The following is a 26295-nucleotide window of genomic DNA, read 5'->3' on the forward strand; positions in this document are numbered from 1 at the left end:
TTAAGTTTTTATCAGTCTATTTTTTTGATAGAATTAAGATTCACTGATTTATACGATTGAAAGATAGTAGGCTTCTAATAGATTTTAAGCACAAGAATATTCAGTGACTAAAAAAAAACATAACCAGGAAAATTTCCCACAGCTTCAAATACGAAACTGGCACAGACTTGTCTCTAGCCCAGCATTTGCTATTTCTGTTTTAAAATAATCACGTGTACTCAAGAAATGCTGCTTTGGAGCTGTCAGGCCATATTAGGTTTTATGCCTGATATTTAAGACATTCAACTATAAAACCATACAAAACTGTATTAAAAATATTAACACACTTGCATGAGGTTGGCTCTCCAGGATATGTCGTCTGCATATTTCTGCTGATTTAGAATACAATGATATTTATTCCATTCAGAATTATCTTCATGACTGCTTTATTAATTCACACATGAAAGCAGAAAATACGCGAAAAACTCATTCTTCACTCCTTCATGGTTTCCATCAATTAAAATAAATCTGACCACTTCTAGAATTTGCTCATTTTAATCTCTTAAGGAGTAAATTCAATGAGCTTTGTACTCTCCTTACACTTACTGTCTGGTTTATCACATATCCCTTTGAGTTAAAATGGTCTGGCTTAAAATTCAAAATTAAGGGTAAAATGAGGCAAATAAAATGATTAAATACAATATTTTTTAAAAGAAACATTTGTTCTCGAATTCCATATACATTTTATTAGAATTATAAAAGGAAATCTATGCAAATGTACCAATGTTTATTTGACCATTACTATATGTCCTATACTTTTTGCTGAACTTTTATGTAAATATTTACAATAAATTAAGAACACTCACCATCCTGCTGTTTCACGAGTCCCTGCTGAATATATCGAATGTATGTAAAAAAGTTACATACAGAAGTGATCTAGACAAAAAGGAAAAAAAAAAGTCATGAATAGTTAAATGTCTCAAATGAAAGCAAGCTTTATTAAGACTCATGATTAAGTCACTTACCCTGTATCTGCAAAAAGGAGAAATATAATAATAGTTGCTTGAGTCCCCTAATTTAATTCTGTGTTTACAGGATTTACTCTGGCCAGTGAGAGCACATTTTCTGTGAAATAATGATAAATTTTAGTTATTTTAAAATTAAAAGCACTTGCCCCTACCTTCTATAGAAGTTGTCTATTCATTCACTTAAGATAAAATATCTGAGAATCCACTTGGGTTTACTTGACATAGACCTTAAAGGTACGAAAACTGCTATCATTGATTTAATTCTCCATTTTTAGGGTTGAAGGATCAGGATAAAACTACTTGGGTGTTTGTAGAATTTAAGAATGTGAATCCTTTCCCTAAAATGCTGAGGCCACTGTCCTACAGGTGCCACACAGGGGAGTGAGGTGCATGTGTGGCTCATAAAGCAAATATATGACTAGGTAACCTCCACAGTCACCTACAGTCACCTAATACCAATATTCTATAATTTTGTTGGGAATGTAATATGCATAACAGGAAGCAGGAAGAACCACACAACTCCCACAAGAGGCTTTAACACACACCTATTTAGTTAATCTCAACCAGTCTTTTCCTGTTCTGGCTTCCAAATAACCCTAACAGGAGTCAATTATTGCATTCTCTAATCTCTCTCTCTCTCTGGCTTTCCAGTCCCCATATTGATCTGGCTGTTAACCACATAATCCTTTGCACTTGGATGTCGAGTGTGGATAATATCAAGTGGATAATGAGAAAAAAGCAAGTGAGTGCAAAGGGTTAATAAGTAGCTTCTTCATAAGCTTTCCAAGTCTTTATTTTCTTTTCTCTCTCTTTTTTTTTTCTTTTTAGAGATAAGGTCTTACTCTGTCACCCAGGCTGGTATGATCCTAGCTCACTGCAACCTCAAACTCCTGGGGTCAAGCAATCCTCCTGCCTCAGGGATTACAGGTGCACACCACCAAGCCTAGCTAATGTTTACATTTTTTGTAGAGACAGTCTCACTATGTTGCCCAGGCTGGTCTCAAACTCCTGGCCTCATGTGATCCTCCCACCACAACCTCCCAAAGTGCTGGGATTATAGGCATGAGCCACTGCACTCAGCCCCCAAGTCATTTTTTAAACAGAAACCAAAGCACAACTGTGCCTTGGTTTTAGGCAAACCTTCACCTTTTCCAGAGGTTTTAGGTACTGTTGAGTTCAGTCTTTTCTCCTCATAAGACTGACTGGATGGAAAAAGGCCTGCCCTGCTATAAAATGTGGGAGTCTTATTTCTGAAGATTTATTCCCAAATTCCCAAATATCTCTCACATATGAAAGTCAGAATTGATTATTTATCAAAGTGAGATTCCTTTATAATAATAATATGAAAGGAGAAGACTAGCCAGGTCTTCTGGGTACCCTGTTCTCATGCTTGATAAGACTTGGTCTAACTCATTATCTCCCCAAACTATTTTTGATGACAACCCTCAGAAAGAAATATTTTACATAGAAATTCAGTATATATGGCTACACACATAAGGATAATAAACAAAAGTTCTGCTTATGACCCACTGAACTGATTTCATGACCCACTAATGAGTCATGATATGGAGCTAAAAAAAAACGTATTTTGAATCTCGTCTACGTGGATTCCTATCACATATGTACATTTTTTGTAATTAAAAGGGTTCTCCTCTGACACTAAATTTGAAATTCTATATCCAACACTGTCTGAGGATTTGTCTTTGGGCCATACAGACTCTAAATAGCAATCTGAAGAGATTTTAAACTAGAAAAACTAAGTAACTGCAATACATAAAACTTCAAAAACTCAGAATCTTCCATAAGTTATGGATGTGGAAACCTACTTTGGTCCTCCACACTCAACTGCAGAAGCTTTCACAAATCGAATAGGTTGTAATCCCACTGGTTCAATGCTTAGAGTATTGTTTTCCACAGCCTCCAGAACAGCTGAAGCCAACTTTAAAAAAATAAAAAGTATTAGATGCTGTGCTAGCAGAAAAATATCAAAATTATATTCTACAGTAAACTAATTTATAAGTTATTCTTCCATGTTCCATTAACATGACCTTATGCAATGAAAAAGGAAGAAATCATGTAATCTTGGTCTGATTTCTTTTAGAATTCAAACACTGTTATGAAAGGCAATTCAGTTAGAGTGAAATAAACTTTTCTCATTATCTGGAAGAGGATTAAAGGCATTAATTCCAATGGCTGTTCACTCCTTACCCACAATTAACATCTATTGTTAATGGTACTTCAAAATGAATATCCTAAAACTTTATTCTACTAAATGTATGCAATATTTTTTAATATTGGTCATTTGCAACAGCAATATATACTAATTATAACTATATATTTTCTAAACTTTTATTTAGGTACACAAAAGTGAGTCTACAAAAGAATTAACTGAATTATCAAATATTATATGCCCAGATGGGGAAGGTAGCAACTGATAAACAACAGATGAAACAGGCAAACTTCTGCAGTCTGGCAAGATTACCATTACTGAATGGCCTACCTGAAAGCAAGTACAAAGCCACAACAAACAACACATATTCATATCAAAAGCATTGTAATGTTCATCTTAACTTCCCTTTATAAGCAATGGTATAATTAAATACTTGAAAGACTTAACATAAGATTCTTAATATTAACATTTCTTAAACATTAACAGAACATTTGTAGACAAACCTTTCACATGTAAGAACAAATTTAAATTATGACTTCAAATTTGTTTTTTGTTTTTTTTTTAGACACAGGGTCTCCCTCTGTCACCCAGGCTGGAGTGCAGTGTTACAATGACTTTATATAGTGCCTTAAAATTTTTAAAAGTTTTTGTATCTACTAATCTACTTCATTTTATCCTCTTAACCCTGTGGCATAGACAAAAAGGTGTTATTTTTCCTCTTTTAAAGATAAAGAAACTAAATATAATTTGTTATCATGTAGATAAACTCAACAAACGTCTTTAACAGAATGAATTGAGATCTTCCCCTACACCGAACCTTGGACTGAGAATCAAGAAATAAACCCTATCCCCTGTACATATTTAACACTTCACTCCAAGGCAATACACATTCTTGTGTGAATGGAGAAAGAAAGATGTTCAGTAACTGAATACCAAGAAATTAATGTGATCCTAATATGGAATAGAGAAAATGGTAAAATATGATAATTTATAATAACTTATTTAGGCAAGAATACTGAAAAATATGTAATGATTTAGTAAAAAGCACATAAGCTATAATACATTCCTATTAAAATGAAAAAAAAATTACCTCACTTTTTGAGAATGTTAAACATGGAAAGATATCTTCCTGATAGATTTTGTCTAAGAAAGGACACGTTCTGTCCATTGTGGGCTCATCCTTCCAAGATCTGAATTCATTATACAGAGATAAATCAGCCTAGCAAACAAACCAAAAGAAAACACAAAAAAACTTGTTTAAAAGTACAAACACAAAACCACTTTATACAACCAAAACCTAATTGAAACATTATTGAAAAAAAATGTTCTTCATTTAAAAATAATAAACTGAACTGTTATAATTACCTAGTAGTAATTTTTCTTTTAAAAGAAATGACTCTCAAATGGCTAACTGGCCCTTTTCAATGTATCTACTGTCTTGTCTAATGTTGCTACCCATAATCCTCACTAGCAACCCTGGCCCCCTCAAAATGTTCGAGCTACTCTTAAGACACAGGTGCAAACTGTTTTGAATACAAAAAACAAGTCTTTTCTAAAAATAAAGTAATTTGGAGCCAAGTTAATTAAATAAAGTGTTTGAATAAACTGAAACTAAATTGTAAAACCTAATTTGGGATAAAAAATGACAGTGGTTGTTCTTCTATTACCTGAAGGCAGTCCCAAAAGAACTGACAAAATAATGTCTATTATATAAGCAACAAGATTAGAAGAAGCACACATATAGCCTCCTACATAGACTATTGTAAAATGTGACATTTACTTAGATATTTTGGCCTATTTTGGGCATCAAGTAACTACCATATGAGGTATCAAAAATAATCTATCACTGGTACCCATCTTCTTATTCACTCCTCCAATTGTCCCTCCCTTTCCCTCCTACCTAATAAAGTTTCCCTATGTATTCCTCCCTACAGATCCTCAGATTCCCTCAGCCTAGCTCAATGCCATCTGCTGGAATACAAAGATGAACCTCCATTAGGCACCCAAACACAGAGCAGTCTCCCTTGTCCTCTTATAGCTCTAAGCTACTCTTGTCAACTGAATGACATACTGACTACAACTACAGCCTGCCCCTAAGACAGCTTAATCAGATGTGCAAGTAGTCTATGTGAAAGTAACAAAAGGCTGAGTGTATCCAAGCTTCCCTATATACTTTCTTTTAAGGTGTATAATGGCAATCTCAATGTGAGTTTTTTTTTTCCCTTCCCAATTCATAAATTCCTTGAATCAAAGCCAAAGGCAAAAGAAGATAAGCAATACTTAAATTTTCAAATCGTTTTCTTGGTAAAGTTTACTGAGAAAATGGACATAACTCCCAAAGTAGGTAAGCAGTATTGTAAGGAAAGATTCTAGTTTAAAGGCAGTAATTTAAGCCATTTATTAAAAGCTGACTCTGCCAGGAACTATGTATGGTAAGCACTTTATAAACATTTAATCTTCACAACTCTGCAAGATAGATATTATGATCCCCTTTTGTAATTTGCTCAAGTTTATAAAGCAAGAAAGCAATAAAGTTTAAATTTAAATCTAAGTGGCTTAATCCCAAAGCCTTGATTGCATATGTGTGTCTGTATGCAAGCATGTAATGTTTTTAAAATGTACAGAAAATATAATGTTGCTAATGTTATGCCTGAGTGCCCCAGCACATTTTCTACAAAAGCATGAACATGTTTCATTTTCTTTCAGATTGTTATATTCTTTTCTAAGACTTACACAGGTCAAATTTGTGTTTCCTTTGTCTAATAAGACTTTTTGACAAGTTTTTCATGAAACATCAGACTATAAGATATACCTGGAAAGCAAAAGGTTATTATTTTGAAGTTAATAAGCTCCCTATTCATACTTTAAAGGATTTCAAAAAATTAAAAATGAAGTTTTAAAATATTCCATGAGAAAAACATTGAAATTTTTTTTAGTGTCAGCAATAGGAAAAAAATACATATTTATATATAATGAGTGGGAAACAATAGCAAAAATGCAAGTTGTACAAGCAATTTCAAATGCTATTTAAATTCAAAGAAGTTAGAAGTTATGACTAAAAATTTCCTAAATATTTAACAGAAACCAGTATGAATTTTAGATTTTGTTATATTCAGATTTGACCAAGTACTGAAACTTCTCACTAGCATCTTTTTCATTAATAACTAATCAAAATGCAATTGAATTAAAATAGGTTATTCAATTTAATAAACTCCTGGCTTCCATACAAAATTTAACAAGTTTACACAGCTTCTTCAAGATTAATGGTAAACTTGAATTCAACAATGTAAAATATAGCTTTTAAGAAAAAACAGGAGGCCTGGTGCATTGGCTCACGCCTGTAATCCTAACACTCTAGGAGGCCAAGGTAGGAGGATTACTTGAGGTCAGGAGTTCGAAACCAGCCTGAACAAGAATGAGAACCCCTATCTCTACAAAAAATAGAAAAATTAGCCATGTATGGTGATGCATGCCTGAATCCCAGCTACTTGGGTGGCTGAGGCAGGATAATCATTTGAGCCCAGGAGTTTTAGGTTGCAGAGAGCTGTGATGATGCCACTGCACTCTAGCCAGGGTGACAGAATGAGACTCTGTCTCAAAAAAAAAAATAAAATAAAAATAAAATAAAAAAGAAAAGAAAAAAACAGGATAGTGCTCCATGAATTATTAATCAATCCCCTTGGAAATGCATTCTCATATTGTACAATGACTAAATTTTAAAAAATTTATAATTATACATTTTTTACTCTAAACAGCTTGAAATATTTACACATTGTCTCAGTTATCTTTTAAAATGATAAGCCTACCCTATGTTTTGTTGCTTAATTATCTAAATTAACTGTAGGATTCCTTTACCAATATAAAATTCTGCTTCTGTCAGAATGTAAATAAAAGCAATGCACCAATCTTCAAGAAAAATCACCTTATTTTCACACATTTCTTATATTCATATTTTTTAAGAGCACTCTAGCAATAAATTTTGACTATGCAGATCATTAAAGCCTCTCAATCTCCTTTATACAACTCATGACAGTTTGCTCCCTTAATGAAATATCGAGATTAAGAAACTTACCAAGTTTCCAGCAGGTACTCCAAGGTCAGCCAGGCAGAGAATGGAATTGAAGAATCCCTGAAAGCAGCCAGCTCTAGACAAAGCCTCCCCCATCTTAACATCGTATATTTTGTACTAAAAATTTTGCTGGCAAAATGATAACTGACACCTCAGTGATGAGAATTAACAAGTATCAACAGAGTCAGAGGGGACAGTCCTTGACGAGTTACCTCTTTGCTGTCTTTTACAATTGGCTGTATCACATTGAGGTCCTGATGACTGCCACTCATAGCACTGCTTGTACTTTTATTTCTTGTGTGCCCCTTTTTAAAAGGTGTCTTTCCACCTGGTAGAGGCTCTTGCATAGGTGATGTTGGAGAACTGGATAATACAAGTGTCTTCAATGCAGCCACTTCAGCTTGAAGTACATCAATCTAGAAAGTAAATCAACATAGTCATATATACTATGTTTTATTATAAATATGACAGAAATAGCTAAATGTCAGTAATTTTTTCAAAATACTTTCAAAGATGGGGAAAAATTTTAACCTATATTTCCTGTTTAATAATAAAGAAAAAGTGAAAAGCAAGTGTTTCCATAGAGTTTGCGTTCTGCTACTATTCACAATGTCAAATGAAATTTTTTTTTTTTTTTTGAGACAGAGTCTCGCTTTGTTGCCCAGGCTAGAGTGAGTGCCATGGCGTCAGCCTAGCTCACAGCAACCTCAAACTCCTGGGCTCAAGCAATCCTTCTGCCTCAGCCTCCCTGGTAGCTGGGACTACAGGCATGTGCCACCATGCCCATCTAATTTTTTATATATATATCAGTTGGCCAATTGATTTCTTTCTATTTATAGTAGAGACGGGGTCTCGCTCTTGCTCAGGCTGGTTTTGAACTCCTGACCTTGAGCAATCCGCCCGCCTCGGCCTCCCAAGAGCTAGGATTACAGGCGTGAGCCACAGCGCCCGGCCTAAAATTTTTAAAATTATCAAAATATCTAACATTTATGTGAATTTTTTAAATCTTCAAAATATAAGTTTATGATTAGCTGCAATAGCTCACTCTTAAAATAGTAAAATCAATTAACATTTAGGTGGCTTCTCTCAAGGAATTAAGAAAATAAATATTAACTTTAAAATGGGATTATATAATCCTTTTGATACGTGATTTACAAGCTTTAAAATATTTGGTTCTAATATAAAACAATTATTTTCTTCTTTTTATTTTTCTGTAGTTTCCAAATCTAAAATAAATACTACTTTTACATCAGAACAAAATCCAATAGATGTTAAGGTATTTTTTAAAACAGTAACCACTGATTTCTTTAAATTTTATACTAGTAAAAGCAGCAAAAACTTACTTTCCCTTGTGCTTCTTTTAGCTGTTTTTCTGCTGTTGCCTGCTTGACATTTGCTTCTCTCACCATTTTATGAGCTTCCTGAAAAGTGAACAACTCAAATTATAGGAACAAAGTATTTAGCATTGATTTTCAAAAATCTTTCACCAAGTGTCCATGATGAAATCAAAGTTATACCACCAAAAGTTAGACTGAAAATAAATATTTGATGTCAACTACAGACATAGCAGTTGACAGCAGATAGACAAACTATTAGAAATTAGGAACAGGTACCTTCTTTTAGTACCTATTACCACTGAGTCAGCCAAGTTGAGTTCAATCATTCTGATCGGTACTTGTGTAAGGATTGTAATTGTGATGAAGGAAAACAGACAGTGATCCACATGTCAAAGCCAACTTCCTTTGCAGTTAGGTTTTCATAATTTGGTCACTATATATTCATATTGGCAAATGAATTGGCATATTGGCCTATTTATTGGCATAAAGGGCCAAATAAAAATATTAACACATCAATAACAATGCAGTTTACAGGAATGGCAGGCATCCAATAAAAACATTCACAAAACATTAAGTGACAATTTTGTGCAGAGTAGAGCAATCCATTTTCCTAAAAAGGAAATCAGAGTTTACCTTTGATAGAGTCTCAATTTTTTACTACCACAAACATGAAATTCTAGGTATTTAATTCCCTTCTATTCATCAAACATTTAATCATGACATCTCTTTGTGAGGTACTGTACTTGGTGCTGATTATATACTTAAAAAAAGATAAAGTCTCTGGCTCTTAAGGAGCTTACATTCTGATTACATTCCAATAATCAAAGTTATTAGGGCAGGAATTGTAGATTTTATTCTCAGTACAATATGAAGCCTTACCTTATGTTTAATGAAGAAAGTGACATGATCTTACTTGTATTTTAAAAAAATTATGCTGCTGTATAAAATAATCCCTATAAGAGATTAAGAATGGATTGAAGGGTACTTGAGATAATCCCCTGAGATGTAAGAATTTGTATTTTAGAACTTCAATTTACAGTTTATTGGAGGGAAGGAAGAAAGGAAATGAGCCTCAAAAATATTTAACAAATAATTTGACAATGGCACCCTCACTAGGTCTGTCAACTGGTGGTAGAGTGAAATGCATATTTCATTGTTCATAAATTTTCACTGTATTCTTTATATCTCTAGTAGAAGAGTCACCTAAAATCCCACCTCACTTTTCTGGGTTTACTTCTCCTGGATCTTGGCCCCTAGTTCTTCACTATTTCGGTAGCTCTCTCATTCCTTTAAACACATTAATTTGTTTATGTCTTGTTTAAAGCTGCTTTCACACTGTAACAGCAGAGACTACTTATGGCCCTCAAATCCAAAAATACATACTATTTGGCCCTTTATAGAAAAAAGATTGCTGATTCCTGGAATAGAAGATACTTATATCATTTTTAGCTTCAGAAGAACAGAGTGATGGAAAAATTTTGAAACTTTTTTTGAATATATCTTTTGATATTGTCTGTCAATTTGTCAAAATCCTATGCATTATCTTTTTAGATATTGCTTCTGCCCCAGTCTAGCTCTCTTCTTTCCCTTTGGAACTCCAATTACAGTACATGCATTCATATAATTTTCTTTGTATTCTTTTAACATATCCATCACCTCATAGTTACTTTTTTGTGTGGTGGTGGTAGTGGTGGTAGTGGTGAGAACACTTAAGATCTTGCTACTTTCTTAGCAAATTTCAAGTACACAATAAAATCAACATGCTGTATATTAGATCTTCAGAATTTATTCACCTTGCATAACTGAAACTTTGTACCACTGACCAACATCTCCCATTTCTCCCACCTCCGAACCCCTGGAAACCACCAATCTACTCTGTGTTTCTATGAATTCAACTATTTTAGATTCCATATGTAAATAAGATCACGCAGCATTTGTCTTTCCATATCTGGCTTATTTCACTCAACATAATATCCTCCAGGTTCATTCATGTTGTCAGAAATGGCAGGATTTCCTTAAAGCTGAAACACACACACACACACACACACACACACACACACACACACTTTAGCCAGTCATCCATCAATGGACATTTGTTTCCATATTTTGGCTATTGTGAGTAATGTTGAAATGAACATGGAAGTACAGCTATCTCAAGATACTGATTTTATTTCCTTTGGATGTATACCCACAAGTACAATTGCTGGATCATGGGATAGTTCTATTTTTAACTTTTTGAAGAAAAACCTCCATAATGTTTTCCATAATAATTGTACCAATTTGCATTCCCACTAACAGGTTAAAAGAGTTCCTTTGTCCACATCCTTGCTAACACTTGTTTTTTTGTAGTTTGATAATAGCCATTCAAACAGGTGTGAGGTGATATTTCACTGGTGTTGTGATTTGCGTTTACCTGATGATTAGTGATGCTCAGCATGTTTTCATATACCTGCTGGCTATTTCTACGTCTTCTTAGGAGAAATGTGTATTCAGTTTCCCGTTTACTAGAGATTGTTACTGAGTTCCTTACATATGTTGGATATTAACCCTTTATCAGATATGTGGCTTGCAAATATTTTCTCCCATTCAGTAGGTTGCCTTTTCATTTTGCTGACTGCTTGCTATGCAGAAGGTTTTTAGTTTGATGCAATCCCACTTGTCTATTTTTGCTTTTGTTGCTTGTGGTTTTAGTATCATATCTAAAAAAAATCAATGCTCAAACCAATGTCAAAAAGCTTTTTCCTTGTTTCTTTCTAGGAGTTTTATAGTTTCAGGTCTTACATTTAAGTCTTTAATCCAATTTGAATTGATTTTTTGTTTATGGTGTGAGATAAGGCCCAATTTCATTCACCTGCATGTGGATATACTATTTTACTAGCACATTTATTAAAGAGACTATTCTCTCCCCATTGAGTGCTCTTGACACCCTTGTCAAAGATCAATTGACTATAAAGGTGTGGACTTATTTCTGGGCTCTCTATTCTGTTCCATTGGTCTATATATCTGTTTTTTTTTTCTTTTTAAAATTTTTCTTTATTTAAATTTCAGAATATTATGGGGGTACAAACATTTTGGTTACATATGTTGCCCAAGCCAGACCTACAAGTGTGCCCAATACAACACAGTTTTGATTACTGTAGCTTTGTAATATACTTTGAAATCCCCAAGTGTGATGCATCCAGCTTTATTTTTCTTGCTCAAGATTGATTTGGCTATTTAGGTCTTTTGTGGTTCCCTATGAATTTTAGGATTGTTTTTTCTATATCTGTAAAGAATGCCATTGGGATTTTGATAGACATTGCACTGTATTTATAGATCACTTTGGATACCATAGACATTTTACCAATACTCTTTCAATCAATGAACACAAATGTCTTTCCATCTATGTCTTCTTTAATTCCCTTCTTCAGTGTATTATAATTTTCAGTGTTCAAGTCTTTCCACCTCTTTGGTTAAGTTTTTTATTCTTTTTGACATTTTTGCAAATGGGATTGTTGTCTTAATTTCCTTTTCAGATAGCTCATTGTTTGTGTACAGAAACATCACTGATTTCTGTATCCTACAACTTTCCTAAATGCTATCACATCACCTGCAAACAGAGATCATTTTACTTTTACCTTTCCAATTTGGTTGCCTTTTATTTATTGTCTAATTTCTCTGGCTAGGAGTTCTACTGTGTTGAATAGAAGTGGTGAACACTCAATACCCTTCCCTTGTACCAGATCTTAGAGATTTTAGAGGCTTGCATTTTCCCCCATTGATTATGATGGTAGATATGGGTTTTTCATATATAATCTTTACTGTCTTGAGGTAAGTTCTTTCTATGTCACCTATACCTTTGTTGCGAGTTTTTATAATGAATGGATGTAAAATTCTGTAAAATGTTTTTTGTATCTATTGAGATGATCATGTGCTATATATCATTTCTATTATTATGGTGTATCATAGTGATTGATTTGCCTATGTTGAACCATCCTTGCATACCAGAAATAAATCCCATTTGGTCATAGTGTGTAATCCTTTTAATGTGTTACTGAATTCGGTTTGCTAGTATTTTATTGATGATTTTTGCATCTATGTTCATCAGGGATATTTACCTATAGTTTTTTGTGATGTCTTTCTGGCTTTGGTACCAGGATGATACTGGCCTCATAAAATGAGATTGGAAGTGTTCTCTATTTTTGGAAGACTTTAAGATAGAATTCACCTGTGAAGCTATTTAGTCTTGGGCTTTTCTTTGTTGGGATGTTTTTGATTACTGACTCAATCTCTTTATTTGTCATTGGTCTATTCAGGCTTTCTGTTTCTTCTTGATTCATTTTGCTAGGTTGTGTGTTTCTAGGAATTTGTCCATTTCTTCTAGATTATCTAATTTATTGGTATATAATTGTTCATAAATGTCCCTTATAATCCTTTTTTATTTCTGAAGCACCCATTGTAATTTCTCCTCTTTCCTTTCTGATTTTTGTCTTCTTTTTTTCTTGATTAGTCTAGCTAAGAGTGTGTTGGGTTTGTTTTTTTTTCCAAAAACCAATTGTTAGTTTTGTTGATATTTTGTATTTTCCTATCCTCTATATCTACTCTAAGTGATTTTGATTTTCTTAAATTTAACACCTGTTTTATGACCTAACATGGACTATCCTGCAACGTTTTATGTGCACTTAGAAAGAATGTATATTCTTTTGCTTTTGTGTGGAAAGTTCTATATATGTCTGGTAGGTCAATTTGGTCTACAGTGTTATTCAACTCTGCTGTTTCTCTATTGATTTTCTGTCCATTTAGAAATCTACCCCTTAGAGCAGGGGTCCTCAAACTTTTTAAACAGGGGGCCAGTTCACTGTCCCTCAGACCATTGGAGGGCTGGACTATAGTTTAAAAAAAACTATGAACAAATTCCTATGCACACTGCACATATCTTATTTTGAAGTAAAAAAACAAATGGGCAAAAACACCTGCATGTGGCCCATAGGCTGTAGTTTGAGGATGCCTGCCTTAGAGAGAATGGGGTATTAAAGTTCCCTACTATTATTGTATTGCTATTTCTCCTTTAAGATCTGTTAATGTTTGCTTTATATATTCAGGTGCTCTGATGTTGGATGCATATATACAATCATGCAACATATAGTATTTCAGTCAACAATGGACTGAATTTACAATGCTGATCCCATGCAATTATTAGACAATATTTTTACTGTATCTTTTCTATGTTTATATACACAAATATTTACTACTGTGTTACAATTGCCTACAGCATGCAGTACACTAACATGATGTACAGGTATGTAGCTTAGTAGTAATAGGCAGTATCATATAGCCTGATGTTTAACAGACCATACCCTCTAAGTCTGTGTAAGTATACTCTATGATGTTCACATAAGGGCAAGATTACAGAACAAAACTTCCTAACAACGTATTTCTCAAAATATATCCCTGTCATTAATGCAAGACTACATTTATGATTGTTTTGTCTTCCTGTTGAAGAGACCCCTTTGTCATTATATAATGATATTCTTTGTTGTCAGAGTTTTGACTTAATGTCTATCTTGTCTGATATAATTGTTCTCTTTTGGTTACCAATTTCATGGAAATATGTCTTCACCACTTCATTTTCACCCTATATTTAAACCTATCTAAAGTGATTCTCTTGTAGACAGCATACAGTTTTTTTTTCAATCCACTCAGCCACTCTATGCCTTTTGACAGAGGAGTTTAGTTCATTTACATCTAAAGTAATCACTGAAAGGTAAGGACTTAAGTCCACCATTTTATTAATTTTTTGTTTTATAGTTTTCTTATTCTTCTCTTATCTTTCATTGTGGTATGATGATTTTTTGTGGTGATATAACTTTAATTCCTTTGTCTTTTGTGTTCTCTACAAAAGCTGTTCTTTTGTGGTGACCATGGGGTTCACATTGAACATTTTACAGTTAGAGTAGTCTGTTTTAAGCTAATAATTTTAATCACATGCAGATAATCTAAACTTTGCTTCCCTCCCACACGCATTTTATGTAATATCAGATTTTATTTCTATAGTTCTCTATTGTGTTTCCATTAACAAATTTGTGTGGTTATGATTATTCTTAATTATATTTGTCTTATAATTTATATAGTAATGCTAAAAATTTCATATAATTTTTATGTCACAAAACATTCTTCTTTTGATATTTTCTCTAACCATTTAAAAATGTAAAAACCGTTATTAGCTCATAGGCTGCACAAAAGTAAATATAAGCTGGTTTCACCCTGTAGGATGTAGTTTGCAGACCTCTGATCTATATGCATTTATGTGTATACACTTACAAACTTGGAAAACAGAATTTTTTTCTACCTGGTGATGATTCAAATGAAGTTTTTTTTTTCTCTCTTTTTCAAAAATAATGTTTTAGTGCAACATCTTCAGATTAATTTGCCAAAACAATGTGTTAGTATTAGGGAAGATGGAAAATTGCTAATTTTCTGGAAAAAACTTCACATAACTGGCAATGGAACCAGAAACCGAGTATAATGATTTAATAGAGGGATAGATGTACTTCTTATATATGAATTAATGTATCTGTGAGTTAGCAGCAGCATTATAACTAATTTTAAGAATGGAACTCAGACCAGACCTTCATCTGGATCATATATTGTTAAAACAAGATTTTCAAAGCCAAGTAGCATTCAATCACACTCCTCTCACTAAGTATATACAAGTGTGTATAACTGATATTTTAAAGAGAATAAAATATTTTTGTATCATAAAAATTTTTCAGCATTTTTATTATCTCGCCTTTTAAAACTTTTCTGTTTTATAATATATATACTACATTAGTATGTATGTTAGAAAATACATATAATTTATAATTATGTATGTGAACGTAGAACAGTGCCTAGCACATAGGTAACTCTCAAAAAACATTAGGTATCATCACTGTAATGGACGTTTTTCTTTTACTGAACAGGTACAGGACCTAAACTTTTGGCATCTATTGATTAAGGTAAGAAATGATGGTGGCTTGGAAGATGATTTGCTTCATGTTCTAGAGGTAATATAAGATCTTACTGATAATTTGAGTATGGGATGAAGAAATGATCTGCCTCCATGCTGACTCTTTTTCTGTGGCTTGCTACAAACAGAAATGTCATTTATTATTTTGATAGTATATAAAGCAAGAGTTAGGATCATGAACTTGAGTACCAGCATTGTTCGTTAGCTTTTTTTATGCCTCATTTTTCGTGCCAGATAAAATAATTATCTACCCTCAATGCTTCATCATATTGTTGAGAGAAAACTAGGCACATAATAGACGTTTACTAAAACTGCCTGTGAAAACTTAAAAATCTTAAGGCTTTTTTTCTCCACGTTAAATGTAGACTACTTTATAAAGCATTCTTTCGACTTACTTAATTTTATGTTATCTTAAAATTGAAGTATTAATATAGAAATACATAACTTTGGAGATCTTCAAAAGCATTTGATACTTTTAAAACTCAACTTTGTTGTATACAAAGTATAACTACATTCAAGATTATACATCATACATAATAATAAACTCCTAATTTGAATTTACATGTTAAGTTTACCAAAAGTGTGCAAATTGAGTTTATTCAGAACAATCTTTAATTCTCAAAAAATTATGCATAAACACAAAATGTAAAAAAAAAAAATCTTTCCATACAACAGTGGTAAACAGATCATGAAGGCACAATTAAGACTCAGAAAAACTTTTAGCATTTTTTCCACAATTCATAAATAATTAGTTTGACTACAAATTTCTTCAATACTGGAATCACTTTTAATCTAGGAATCAATGTACTTTCTTTCCCAAAAAGCATTCATAGTGTCAAGGCTATTAGCCACTGTTGATTTCAGGATAGGTTATAGATCAAAAAACTGTATTTTTTAGATATTTTTCCACTAATTGCACAAACTATATGTCTGGCCCTTCATATCCTGCGACAGAGAGGGAAAAGTTTTTGTTTCTTCTTCTTCTTCATCTAACAGAACATACATACATGTGCAGATGGCTGAAACTAAGCAGGGCTAAAATTAAATATAAGCAGGCAGGAAATCAAAATTAACATAAGTAGCTTAATATATTTTTTTCTTATCTAATATCCATATACCATTACAAAATTTTCTTCTAGCCAGATAATACTGGAAGAAAAATCTCATGTATCTGTATATTCTTTTACATATAAAATATAACAAATCACACAGCTCCCTACTGTAGATCCTTAACTTTCACTCTTCCCAACCTTAAATTTATTTTCCTCTCATCTCTGATGGCTAGCTAAACTAAAGAAATAAATAAAGTTTTAAAATGTTCATGAAAGAAAATGATCCAGAAAAGAGGACAAAGGGCATGGAGCAGAGAGGGCACAGGAAAGCCTCTATGCGGCTAAAGATACCATTGCAATGTTACTTGTAATGATAAAAATAATGGAACATGCATCTGATAAATTATGATTATCATTAGTGACTCTGTAGTAAAATAAAGTGTTATTTCAAAAAAAAATACAAAATTATTAGAATTATAATTATGTAAGAAAATATGCATACCTCTAAAATTGGAAGATATACTGCATAAATAAAAATAATAAAAAGTGATGAAATTTTCCTGTATAATTTATTATTATTTTAAGAGTTTTAAGAACAAATCTTTGGGGAAAGAAGAACATATTGCTAAGTGATAATGGCATTAGTCATTCCAGTAACACATCAATACTTTTGTTCAGACTTCTAAAGACTCAAGATCTTAATCCAAAGAAGATACTTTAAGGCAATGGTTCTTAATGATGGAAGTACTATCCTCTCTTAACTCGCCAGAAATATTTTTAAGTTGTCTAAATGATTACGGAGTATTATTAGCACATTCTGGGCAAAGCCTCGCATGATGGTTAATTTTATGTGTCAATGTGACTGAATCACAGGGTGCCCAAATATTTGGCCAAATATTATATTGGGTGTTTCTGGATGAGATTAACATTTAAATCAGTACACTGAGTAAAGCACACTGCCCTCTATAATATGGGTGGGCCTCGTCCAATTAGTTGAAGGCCTGAAGAGAAAAAAAAGCTGACCCTCCCCTTAGTAATGGAATTCTCTCTGCCTTAGTCTCAAACTGAAATATCAGCTCTTTTTGGTTCCCAGGCCTTCAAAGTCAGACAGGAACTACACCATGAATTCTCCAGCTTGTTGACTCACCCTGCAGCTCCCAGGACTTGCCAGCATGCATAATCACGTGAACCAATTCCCTACAATAATGAGTGCCCCCTACCCCACTCACTCTCTATGTATGTATTAACATATGTATGTATGTATATGTGTACGTACATACCCTATTGGTTCTGTTTCTTTGGAGAACCCTGACTAATATACCAAGGATACTAAATATCCTACAATGTCAGTGTCATCCCTATTGAGAAACAGTGCTCTAGTGGGTAGAAATTTTGGTCCTCGTGGCAGGCTGAAAATAAAGAGGAACACCTTCCAACAAGCAGGTGTGCCTTCTAACATTTTGCAAATCACCCCATATCAGATGACTACCTCAAGTGTTTGCCCTCCCAGTTATAGTCATATAAAGTTACTGTAAAGCAGCCTGTAAATATATGGTACAATTAAAATCAAAAGTAAAATTTACCTCCTTTCTTTCCACACATATATTTTTAAATAATCTGATACTGGTAGCCCACAGTGTTTTTTTTTTTTTCTTTTCACATCATTTTAAATTGTAGAATACATTGCTTCAAGATTTGGTTTTATCTTTTGCTTAGAGGATATGCATGAAGCTAAGCATATCTTTTTCAAGATTCCCTCAAAAAACAATTCTTTCAATACATAAAAATTAAGATGTTGCTGTTGGCCAAGATATAAACAGACCAACCTCAAATAGACTAGCTGTCAGTTCTTCCAATTCCTGTCCAAGTTGATCTCGTACTTTTGAAAGCCTCTCACATTCTTCATCTTTTAACTTCAGTTCCTATGAGAAATTGATAATTTTATTTTGGATCTCCATCGTTTGAAGTCAAATACAGCAAACTATATCATCTTTACCAATAAAATCACAAAATATTACGTCTTCCTACAATGTTCTCATTGAAAATATTTATCTAGCACTTGCTATGTAGAAAATAAGCAAGTCTAAAATTACAAATAATACCAATAACATTAAATTTTCATATTTCTTTCATAAAATATCTGAAGATTAAATATGAATATATATTACATATAAAAATGGACAATAAAATGACTTCATTCTTGTTTCCTTTAAATTTTCTCTGAACCTATTTATTTCCATCAAGCAAGGAACTTCTTCAATTGTGCTTTTAAATTTCAAAAAAAAGTTCAGTGATTTTTTTCATGTTTACTTTAAAAGCTATTACTTATAGATAACTTCATGTACCGTACTACAACAAATCTAAAATTTCCATCAAACTATACCTATTTAACACTACAAGCAGAGGTAAAGATGCATATTTGTATTTAAAATCAAGAACCATGCTGATGACAAAAATCACATCCTACATTTATACATGACTTCTCTACAGGTCACAGATATTTAAATATTCCTTCATTAAGATGTCAAAATATGCAATTTTATATGTTAAAGTAGCCTTAAATTAATCTTTCAAACATAGAGATAAAAAAAGCCAAGCTCCCTATATATTAGTCATAATTACATAAATAAAATAATGAGTTAGTTGTGTTGTAATTGTAGTAGCAACGTAGTTTTTTAATTTCCCCAAAGACAATTCCTAAAAACTCAAATACACACCAACTATCTGAAGACCCCAATGATCATATCTTTAACAGAACTAGGAAAAACAGAATCCCTACAAATCTCAGAATTTAAGAGAATATGGCTAAACTGCCCGTAATATATGATCAGTAGATGAGCAGAAGGAAGCAACAGGAAGTGAAAGGGGGACTACAGAGGTACCCTAGAATGCATCAAAACCCCCAAATCACTAACAAATACTCCACAAGCACAGAATGCTATCCTTGGATAAAACTGGATAACAAATCTGAGAATAAATAGAGTAAAAGGGAAAGGTTTTTACAGGCCCTGATTCACAGGTGAGTACAAAAACCTGTATAGCCAGCCATATAGGCAGAAAATAGTGCTATGAGGCTCTAAACTCTCAAGCATGTCAGAAGTATTCAGCAAAGAATCCTCTCCAGAAGGACAGTTTCTTACCCTAAGGGAAAAATTCTTAAGAGTATGAAGCCAAACTACAGGACAGAAATAATGAAGACAGGGAGAGAGAAGATTATATATAAGAGGAGGAAAAGGGTGGCAAGGTTCCAAAGGCAACAGATCACAGAAAGTACTATAAAGAGAAAATACATATCTTATGATGGAATGCTAAGGCTGTAAAGCTCTAAGAAACACTGCACTAGAAGAAAAAAACCTTCTGGAACAAAGCTTACCTTTAAGAGACGAAAGTGGCCACACAGATACACCAATAACACCACAGAAGAAAGCCCTTCAAAAATAAACTGAGAAAGCTATCCATCCTGGCTTATCCAACTCCTTCACAAGAATTCATCCTAATAGCTCAGGAAAATCAAACTCATTTAAGCATAGGCAACAAAAAACAAATATGTAAAGTTACCATAAAAAAAAAAAAGTTAAACACAAAGCCAAGTCACCTACAAGGAAAAGAAAATCATATTGTATTAAAATTCAACACCAACATTTTACAATAGAAACAATGAAGTAACATTTTTAAGGTAGTCAAGGAGAAAAAAAGTGAGCTGAGTCTTTTATACCCAGCCAAAATGTCCTTCAAGTGTACGGCCACAGAAAGTTACAAACCTGTAAGAGCTTAGCAAATCTCTCTCCCATAAGCCTGCCTAAGTAATGGAGTAGAGAATAAGTTTCAGACAACTAAGAAAAACTGAAGAAGCTTAAAGGTTAAAAACTGAGGTGAGAAGAAAATAAATCTAATTGTAATAGAACTACAACTAAAAGATGGGGATATCAAGAAAGTAAGAAAACAAGCCACAGACTCAGAGCAAATATTTACAAATGACATATCTGATAAATGACTTATATAAAATATATAAAGAACTCTTAAAACTCAACAGTAAGAAAAGAACAACCTGATTTAAAAAATGGGAAAATGACCAAAACAAACACTTCACCAGAGAAGATATAGAAATGATAAGCATGTGAAAAGATGCTCAACATCATATCTCATTAAGGAACTACAAATTAAAACACTAATGAGATACCACTACACACCTATTAAAATGGCCAAAATCCAGAACATTGGTAACACCAAATGGTAGCAAGGATGCAGAGCAATAGGAACTCTCATTCATTGCTGGTAGAATGTAAAATGGTGCAGTCACTTTGGAAGACAGTTTGTTGGTTTCTTACAAAGCTAAACATACTCTTACCATACAATCCAGCAATCATATTCTTCGGAATTTACCTAAGTGAGCTGAAAACTCACATCCACACAAAAACCTACACACAGAGAAATTTATAGCAGTTTTCCTCATAATTTCCAAAATTTATAAGCAACAAAGATGTCCTTAAGTAGGTAAATGGGTAAACTGTGGTACATCCAGGCAATGAAATATTATTCAGTACTAAAAGAAAATGAGCTATCAAGCCATGAAGACATACAGAGAAACATTAAATGTATATTCCTAGTGAAAGAAGCCAATCTGAAAAGGCTACATATTGTATGATTACAATTGTGGAAAAGGCAAGATTATGGAGATGATAAAAAGATTAGTGGTTGCCAGGGTTTGTGGAGAGAAAGGGACAAACAGGCAGAGCAAAGACTATCTGTGAGCTTAAAGACATACTATCTGAAAATACACAAGGAAGAAAAAAGATTAAGAAATGAAGAAAGCTTACAAGATCTATGGGGTATTATCAAAAGAGCAAATATTTGGGTTATTGGAGTTCAAGAGGGAATAGAAAAAGTCAAAGAAGTAGAAGGCTTATCTAAAGAAATAACAACAGAAAAGTTTCCAAACCTAGAGGATACAAATATCCAGGTAGAGGAAGGTCAAAGGTCACCAATCAGATTAAACTAAGACTACCATAAAACATATAATACAGTCAAACTTTCAAGAGTCAAAGACAAAGAGAGGATTCTGAAAGAGAAAAGAAACAAATAACTTATAAGGAAATTCCATATGACTGGCAGCAGACTTGCAGCAGAAACTTTACAGGCCAGGAAAAAGTGGATGGATATACTTGGAGTGCTGAAGGAAAAAAACTATAGCCAAAAATACTGCACACCTATCAAAGCCATCCTTCAGAAATGAAGGAAAGATAAAGATTTTCCCAAACAAAGCTGAGAGAATTCACCACCATCAGATCTTCCAAGAAATGTTAAAGGGAGTTCTTTAATCTGAAAGAAAAGAACACAATATGTAACAAAAAAACATCTGAAAAGTATAAAACTCACTGGCAAAAGAAAGTACACAAATTCAGAATAATATGGTAATCATGGTATATGAACCATTTCTATCTTTAGTATGAAGACTAAAAGAGACAAAACCATTAAAAATAATAACTATAATAAATGGTTAAGAGATAGGCAATATAAAAAGATATAAATTGTGACATCAAAAATTCAAAACATGGAAAGAGAATGGAGTTAACGTGTACACATATTTTTTGTTTCGTTCTTTTCTTTGTGATCAAAGTTAAGTTGTTATCAGTTTAAAATATGTTGTTTAATTGTAAGATGTCTTTTGTAACCCTTGTGATAACCATAAAGCAAAAGCCAATAGTAGATACACCAAAGATAAAAAGCAAGGTGTCAAAACATACTATTAGAGAAAATCACTTAACCACAAAGAAGACAATAAGGAAGAAAGGATCTACAAAACTAGAAAAGTAACAAAATGGCAATACTAAATTCTTACCTGTTAACAATTATCTTGAATGTAAGTGATTAAAATCTCCAATTAAAAGACACAAGGTGACTAAATGAAAAAGCAAGACCCAACTATATGCCGCCTGCAAGAAACTCACTTCCCTGTAAGGACAGGCATAGACTGAAAGTAAACGGATGGAAAAAGATATTCCATGCAAATATAAGATCAAAATAGCAGGATTAGCTATATTTGTATCGGATACAATAGATTTAAAGCCAAAAACTGTAAAAAGACACCAGGCCATTATATAATGATAAAGGGATCAATACATCAAGAGGATATAACAATTGTAAATATATATGCACCCAACATTGGAATACCTAAAATATATAAAGTAAATATTAATAAAACTAAAGGCAGAGAGTGATTGCAATACAATAATAGTAAAGGTCTTCAACACCTCACTTTCAGCAACAGACACATCATCCAGGCAGAAAATCAACAAAGAAATACCTGAGTTTAACTGCACTGTGGACCAAATGTACCTAACAGACATTTATAGACTGTTCCATCCAACAGTTACAGAATACACATTTCTTTTCAACAGTACATGAAACATTCTCCAGGCTAGACCATATGTTAGGCCACAAAACAAGTCTCAACAAATTTTTTAAAGCTGATATCACATCAGATATCTTTTTTAACTACAATGGAATAAAACTAGAAATCAGTAACAGGAAAAACTTTGTAAACTATACAAATACATGCAAATCATACAACATGCTCCTGAACAACCTATGTGTCAATGAAGAAATTAAAAAGGAAATTTAAAAATTTCTTGAGACAAATGAAAATGGAAACACGACATACCAAAACCGATAGGATATAGCAAAAGCAGTTCTAAGAGGAAAGTTTATAGCAATAAACATCTACATCAAAAAAGTAGAAAGATCTAAAATAAAATAAAAATTCCAACTCAAGTAAGTAGAAAAATAAGAACAACCTAAACTCAAAATTAGTAAAAGAAAAAAATAATAAAAGAGAAATAAATGAAATAGAGACTAAAAAAAATACAAAAGATGTACAAAACGAAGAGCTGGTTCTTTAAAAGGATAAATGAAATCAACAAACCTTTAGCTAGACTAAGAAAAAAAAGACATGACTAAATAGATGAAAAAGAAGACATTACAACTAATACCACAAAAATACAAAGGATCATAACAGACTATTATGAACAACTATAGGCCAACAAATTGGAAAACCTAAAATTGGTATCTTCCTGGACATGTACAACCTGACAAAAAACAAATCACCAAGAAACAGAAAATATGAATAGACCAATAATGAGTAACAACATTGAATCGGCAATAAAAAGTCTTCCATCAAAGAAAAAGTCAGGACCTGATGGCTTTACTGCTGAATTCTACCCAACATTTATAGCAAAATTAATACCACTTTTTCTCTATTCCAAAAAATTGAAAGGAACAGAATTCTTCTGGACTCATTCCTGGAGGCCGGCATTATTACCCTAATACCAAAACCAGATGAGGATACAACAAAAACAAAACCACAGGCCAATATCCCTGAAGAACATAAATGCAAAAATCCTAAACAAAATACAAGCAAACCAAACTTCGACAGCACGTTGGAAAGATCATTCATCTCAATCAAGTGAAATTCATCAGAAGGATGCAAGGATGGTTCAACATATGCAAATCAATAAATGTCTTATATCACATTCACAGAATCAAAGACAAAAACCATATGATCATTTCAATAGATGCAGGAAAAAGCATTTGATAAAATTCAACACCCCTTCATGACAAAAACTCTTAACCAATTAGGTATAGATGGAACATATCACAACACAATAAAGGCCATATAGGACAAACCCACAGCTAACATAATACTGATAATACTGAACGAAGAAAGTTGAATACTTTTCCTCTAAGATCTGGAAAGTGACAAGGATGCCACTTTCACCACTTCTATTCAACATAGTTCTAGAAGTCCTAGCAAGAGCAATTAGGCAATAGAAAGAATAAATTGCATCCAAATTAGAAAATAGAAAGTTAAATTATCCTTGATTGCAGATGAAATGATCTTATATATAGAAAACCCTAAAGACTGCACCCAGAAACTACTAGATTAACAAATTCAGTATAGTTGCAGAATAACAAAATCAACATACAAAAATTTGTGCTTCTATACACTAACAAAGAACTATCTGGAAAAAAAAGTCAAGAAAACAATCCCATTTATAATAGCTTCAAAAAAACTAAAAATGTAGGAGCAAATTTAACCAAAGAGGTTAAAAATCTTTATAATGAAAACTATAAAACATTAATGAAAGTAACTCAAAATAACGCACATACATGGAAAGATATCCTGTGTTCATGGACTGGAAGAATTTATATTGTTAAAATATCCATACAGCCAAAAACAATCTACAGATACAATGTAATGCCTATCAAAATACCAATGATACTCTTCAGAGAAACAGAAAAAAACACCTAAAATTTGTATGGAAGCACAAAAGACCCCAAATAGCCAAAGCAATCTTGAGGAAAAGGAACAAAGCTAGAGACATAACACTACCTGACTTTAAAATACACTACAAAGCTGTAATAACCAAAACATCATGATACTGGCATAAAAACAGACACACAGACCAATGGAACAGAATAGAGGACCCAGAAATAAATCCATGCATTTGCAGCCAAATGACTGTCAACAAAGGTGCCAAAAACACACACTGGGGAAAGGACAGTCTCTTCAATAAATGGTGCTGAAATAACTGAATAAACACATGCAGAAGAATGAAATTAGACCCCTCTATCTCTCACCATATACAAAAATCAACTCAAAATGGATTAAAGACTTAAATGTAATACCCAAAACTATAAAACTACTAGAAGAAAACATAGGGAATGCTTCATGACATTGGTCTGGGGAAGGATTTTAGAGATAAGACTCAAAAGCACAAGCAACAAAAGCAAAAATACACAAATGGGATTACATCAAACTAAAAAGCTTCTGTACAGCAAATGAAACAATCAACAGAGCAAAGAAACCATCTACAGAATGAGAGAAAATATTTGCAAACTATGCATCTGACAAGGGATTAATAACCAGAATATTTAAGAAAGTTAACAACTCAATAGCAAAAAAAATAAAAATAAATAAACTGATTTTTAAAATGGGCAAAAGACCTGAATAAACATTTCTTAAAAGAAGACATAAAATGGCCAACAGGTATATGAAAAAATGCTCAGTATCACCAATCATCAGGGAAAACATAAATCAAAACCACAATGAGGTATGTAATCAACCCAGTTAGTGGCTGCTATCAAAAAGACAAACAACGACAACAATAACAAATGCTGGTGAGGATATGGAGAAAAGGAAACTCTTACACAGTGTTGATAGAATATAAATTATTATAGCCATTACAGACAACAGTATTGAGGTTCCTCAAAAAATTAAAAATAAAATGATATTTCAACAACCCCACTACTGGGTATATATCCAAAAGAAATAAAATCAGTACATCAAAGAGATATCTGCACTCCCAAGTTTACTGCAGCACCATTCACAATAGCCAAGATATGGAATACACCTAAGTGCCCATCAAGTAATGAATGGATTTTTCAAAGTGTGGTATATATACATACAATAGAATACTATTCAGCCATAAACAAGAATGAAATCGTGTCATTTGCAGCAGCATAGATAATCCTAGAGGACATTATGTTAAGTGAAATAAGCCAAGTATAGAAGGAGAAATACCACACAATCTCACTCATACGTGGAATCTAAAAAAGTTGATCACATAAAAGTAGAAAGTAGAACAGTAGTTATCACAGGCTGGCAAGGGTAGG

At 32.9% G+C, this 26295-nt stretch overlaps 1 protein-coding gene across 5 annotated transcripts in view; it reads right to left on the reverse strand.

Moving 5' to 3' along the window:
- Positions 1-26295, reverse strand: part of RAB3IP (RAB3A interacting protein) — a 65111-nt gene that overhangs the window by 14610 nt on the left and 24206 nt on the right. For 3 of the 5 annotated variants that reach the window (XM_012788729.2, XM_012788730.3, XM_012788731.3), the window contains exons 4-10: positions 18450-18545; positions 8590-8667; positions 7459-7662; positions 4268-4396; positions 2834-2946; positions 1005-1104; positions 846-915 (exon numbers count right to left, since the gene is read on the reverse strand). In XM_012788729.2, the coding sequence (XP_012644183.1) occupies positions 846-915; positions 1005-1104; positions 2834-2946; positions 4268-4396; positions 7459-7662; positions 8590-8667; positions 18450-18545 (790 nt within the window). Of the gene's footprint in view, positions 1-845; positions 916-1004; positions 1105-2833; positions 2947-4267; positions 4397-7458; positions 7663-8589; positions 8668-18449; positions 18546-26295 lie in introns of those variants that run through there. The other 2 variants (XM_076007168.1, XM_076007169.1) reach the window with 2 other exon arrangements.

Source organism: Microcebus murinus, chromosome 10, assembly GCF_040939455.1.
Source record: "Microcebus murinus isolate Inina chromosome 10, M.murinus_Inina_mat1.0, whole genome shotgun sequence".
NCBI classification, from domain to species: Eukaryota; Metazoa; Chordata; class Mammalia; order Primates; family Cheirogaleidae; genus Microcebus; species Microcebus murinus.